The following is a 4,692-nucleotide window of genomic DNA, read 5'->3' as shown; positions in this document are numbered from 1 at the left end:
GAGGACGATGTAAATTCCAGGCATTTACTTTGAATCTGTCATTAAAACTTGTTTAGTCTACTGGTATTTCATGAAAGGGAAAATAAGTTTGATAATGTTTGGTGGTGTGTGTGTGTAGCAACATTTAATGAAGAGCAGCAGGAGTGCTGAACGGAGGGGACACAAGCTCGGCCTGAACCTTCAAAAAATGCTCTGGTAAGAATTCATGTATGATAATGGGGAGAGTTTCAATGTTACTGTGAGCAGACAGCATTACAGCAAATTGGTTAGCAACAGCTAAAAGTCACCATCACCTTCTCAAAGGCAATAAATGCTGGCCCAGCCAGCGATACACACATCTCTTGAATGCATTTTTTGAAAAATGATCAGATGGCAATGGTGATTTGTGGTTGTGGAAAGCAACATAGTAAATCTGAACTTTTTCTGCTGGAATCATGCTTGTGGCTGTTCTCCATAGAAGCATATACGACAAAAAAAAGGTCCTGTGCCCCATTCTTTTGTCACCTCTTAAAAAAGAGTTATTCAGTCTAATTAATGTTCCAGCTTTTAATTCAAGAAGTTATGGCACTTTATGAGCATGTCCAAGTAAATATTAAATGTCTTGAGGGTTTTTGTTTCTGTCACACTATCAGGCAGTGTATTCCAGACTGTGGTTAAAATAACTCTTCAATTCCTGTCTGCCTTTATACCATTTTCTTCAAATGTATGCTTGCGGTTATTGATTTCTCAGTTCATAGAAGAAAGGGTCCTCCTATCAATTTGATAGGCACCCTTTGTCATTTTATAAATCTCCCTCAACCTCCTCCCTTTCAAACAAAACAAGCTCAGCCTATCCAATTTTCTTTATCGGTAAAGTTCTCCAATCCTGACAACGTGCTCATAATCTTCTCTTGACTCCCTTTAATATGGTCATAGCATTGCAAATATTGCAACTGTATTACAGTTTCCAGAACTGTATGCAGTGTTCTGTATGCTCTATTTTAAGTCTTACACAATTTTTTTTCTCTTCTTTTATGGGATGTGAAGGTCACTAGTGAGGGGGCAGCATTTATTGCCCATCCCTCATTGCTCCGGAGAAGGTAGTGGGTGAGATGCCTTCTTAAACGGTAATTCTCCCCATGGTACATTTGCATCCCTTGTGCTATTATCAAGAAGGGAGTTCCGGGATTTTGCCCAAGTGACATGGAGGCATCGGCAGTAGAGTTCTAGGCAGGGTTGGAGGGGAACTTGCAAATGATGGTTTTCTCATGTATCTGCTGTCCTTGGTGTCATAGAGTCATAGAGGTGTACAGCATGGAAATAGACCCTTCGGTCCAACTTGTCCATGCCAACCAGATATCTCAACCCAATCTAGTTCCACCTGCCAGCACCCAGCCAATATCCCTCGAAACCCTTCCTATTCATATACCAATCCAGACACCTTTTAAATGTTGCAATTGTACTAGCCACCCCCACTTCCTCTGGCAGGTCATTCTATACACATACCACCCTCTGTGTGAAAATGTTGCTCCTCAGATCTCTTTTGTATCTTTCCCTTCTCACCCTAAACCTATGCCCTCTAATTCTGGAATCCCACACCCCTTACCCTCTCAGTGGGAGAGATTGTGGGTTTGGAAGATGACATTGAAGTAGACTTGGTGAGTTCCTGCAGTGCATCTCGTAAATGGTGCACACTGCTTTCACTGCAAGTTGGTGATGAAGGTGAGTGTTGAAGGTGGGAGCAAAAACCAGGTTGCTTTGTCATGGATGGTGTTAAGCTTCTTGAGTGTTTTTACCTACCTTGGCAGGTGCAGAGAATTTCAGCATGTTATTGATATCTACCTTGTAGATTGTGGACTAACTTTAGGGAGAAGCTGTGCTACAAAAGCTAGCTTCTGAGATGGAATTTATATGGGTGGTTCAGTTCAGGTTCTTAACAGTAGTAGCCCCCAGAATGTTGAAAATGTGAATATCAGTGAAGTTAAAGCCACTGAATGTTAACTAAAGATGGCTATATTCTTTTTTGTTAGAGATGGTTATTTTCGAGAGTTGTAGGTTGCAGATGTTATTTGCCACTTGTCAGTCCAAGCCTGGTGTTGCCTGAGCCTTGCTTCACATGAACACGAGTTGCTTCAGTATCTGTAGTATGGAATGGTGCTGGGAGAATTGTGTAAAGCCTAATGAATGGCCCCACTTCTCACCTCATAATAGGAGGAAGTTCACTGATGAAGCACCTGAAGATCTTTGGGCTCTGGACAGTATCCTCAGGAACTCCTGCACTGATTTCCTGGGTGTGAGATGATTTTAAATATTGCTAAAAGGAGATTAGAAGTTGAAGATTTTCATCTTGCAATCATCAGAACTAGGATACAAGAAATAGACATGAAATACTGAATGAAATGAGGATACTGATTAGTTGAGCCACCATTGGCAGGAGCAAGATCAGATATCCATCGGGTTTAATTCTCAGGCCAGGCTGATAGATTCTGATTGGGTCAAAGTGTTATCATAATTCACCTGCACCACCATGCTTATTCATCCATGATGGGCATTGGCATTTTATTTTCAGAGAGACATTGTTAGTATCCTAGCGTCTGCCAATACACTGCCTCCTACAGGGCAGACTGGTCTAGGGCACCAAGACTACCAGCAGAGTATGGCTGTAGTACAGGTACTGTGCAGGGACAGGAACTCGTTCTTCAGCATGGGTCAGGATGTCTATCAGGCTTCTCTCATATTCTCTCAGACACAATGACCTCGTTCCTATTGGCATGCTCACAGAGTGCATGCCTTGCCCTGCCATACCTTGCATTGGCAACTGGTGCAGTCCGACAACCAGAGGACAAACCCATGTCAAAGGCAGGTGCATCTTGACTCATATCAGTGTGTCATTTCAGTCCAGCATTTGTAGCAGATGGCAGTTACATGCAAGCTGAACACCAATGGCATCTGAAACAGCAGTACAGCATGTCTGAAAGGCTTAGAGCAGTGGTGAACAGTAAAGTCCGTGAGTGTCCCTCTCAGTCAGTAGGGTCTCGCGCAGTTGCTCAAAAGCAGAGTCCTACACCAGTTCTGGGCTTTGGCTACAGTCAGATGCAATATTGAGACTGGCTGCGAAAGGATTCACAATTATGAGGGAGGGAGCTACACCGCAAACAGTGGCTGGGAATTCACAAGGAAACACTATTGTCCTGAAAAACATGATAACTTGGCAATACAGACATATTGGGTCACTATCCTGCAGCATGACTGTCTCAATTGTACTTCCCTATCACTGTCACTGCAGGGAATCAACCACATAAATGAGAAGCACATGGATTTATGAAATGTAAGGAATATTGATATAACATTGATTGAAAACCATGCTTCCAACATGACATTAGAAACCAAACAAACTACTTACACCACATCTTAAAGTGAACAGACTATTTACATGAGATTTCCATTCATTGCCCACAAGAGGAATTTTCTCTTCCTCTTCTTCACAATCCCTCCTCTGCTTCATAAATGGGGTTGAGGATGTCTGCTGCATAGTGATACCCATTGGTTCTGGAGGTTTGGTCAGGCACTTGAGTGATGAGATGAATTTCCATTTCCTCATCAGTTCTGCAGTCTCTCACTGACGTTGCAATGCCAGACTAGTAAGATGCCAAGAAGCTGACATACAAATTAATGAAACACTCCATTTTTAAGGTTTCTAATGGTTTCTTTCGCTAGACGATTAATGCAGAAATTTAACAAATATTCTGGGCTGGATTCAAATCCCACCATGGCAGATGGTGGAATTTTAATTCAATAAATGAAAAATGTGGAATTAAGAATCTACTGTTGATAATGAAACTATTTGCAATTGTCAGGAAAAATCTATCTGGTTCACTAATGTTCATCAGGGAAGGAAATCTGCCATGTTCACCTGATGTACATGTGAGTCTAGAGGCACAGCAATATGATTGATTCTCAATTGCCCTTTGAAATGGCGGTGCAAGCCACACAGTTGTATCAATCACTACAAAGTCTCAACAAAGAAATGAAATCAGATAATCACCTAGTGTCAACACGGCACCAGAAAAGACAATGGCAGAAACACCCCTGTCGACCCTGCAAAGTCCTCCTCACTAACATCTGGGGGCTAGTGCTGACATTGGGAGAGCTGTCAAACAGACTCGTCAAGCAACAGACATAGTCATACTTATGGAATCTTACATTACAGACAATGTTCCAGACACCACCATCACCATTCCTGGATATCTCACCAGCAAGACAGACCCAGCAGAGGTGTAGTACAATAGTATACTGGCAGGGGCTAAATGGCCTGGGAGTCCTCAACATGGACTCTGGACCCCATGAAGTCTCATAGCAACAGGTTAAACATGGGTAGGGAATTCCTCCTGCTGGTTACCACGTACCATCCTCCCTTGGCTGATGGAGGAAGTACTGAGGATGGCATGGGCACAAAATATATCTGTGGGGGAGCTTTCAATATCCACCAACAAGAGTGGCTCGGCAACAGCACTACTGATCGAACTGGTCAGGTTCCAAAAGAAATAACTACTTCACCAGATTTGTGGGAGGTGGTAAGGGAACCAGCAAGAGGGAAAAACAAGGGAATGTAACACAAATAGCCACGTTTCTGGTATTAAAATTGGCTCTAATGCAATGGGGGTTCCAAAAGATTGATTGTGTTAGGGGACTCTCTAGTCCAAGGTACAGACG

General features: G+C 42.7%; 1 protein-coding gene across 10 annotated transcripts in view; it reads left to right on the top strand.

Annotated features, from left to right (window-relative positions):
• Nucleotides 1-33: 33 nt before the first annotated feature.
• The window catches only part of LOC132828406 (ladinin-1-like), a 157,200-nt gene continuing 152,541 nt past the window's right edge, over nt 34-4,692 (top strand). For 8 of the 10 annotated variants that reach the window (XM_060845483.1, XM_060845476.1, XM_060845480.1 and 5 more), the window contains exon 1: nt 34-195. In XM_060845483.1, the coding sequence (XP_060701466.1) occupies nt 128-195 (68 nt within the window). In that variant the 5' untranslated portion in view covers nt 34-127. The remainder of the gene's footprint in view (nt 196-4,692) is intronic. The other 2 variants (XM_060845486.1, XM_060845484.1) reach the window with 2 other exon arrangements.

The sequence above is a fragment of the Hemiscyllium ocellatum genome, chromosome 26 (assembly GCF_020745735.1).
Source record: "Hemiscyllium ocellatum isolate sHemOce1 chromosome 26, sHemOce1.pat.X.cur, whole genome shotgun sequence".
Lineage (NCBI taxonomy): Eukaryota > Metazoa > Chordata > Chondrichthyes > Orectolobiformes > Hemiscylliidae > Hemiscyllium > Hemiscyllium ocellatum.
Note: the sequence above shows the minus strand (reverse complement) of the source record. Positions and strands in the feature narration are given on the sequence as shown.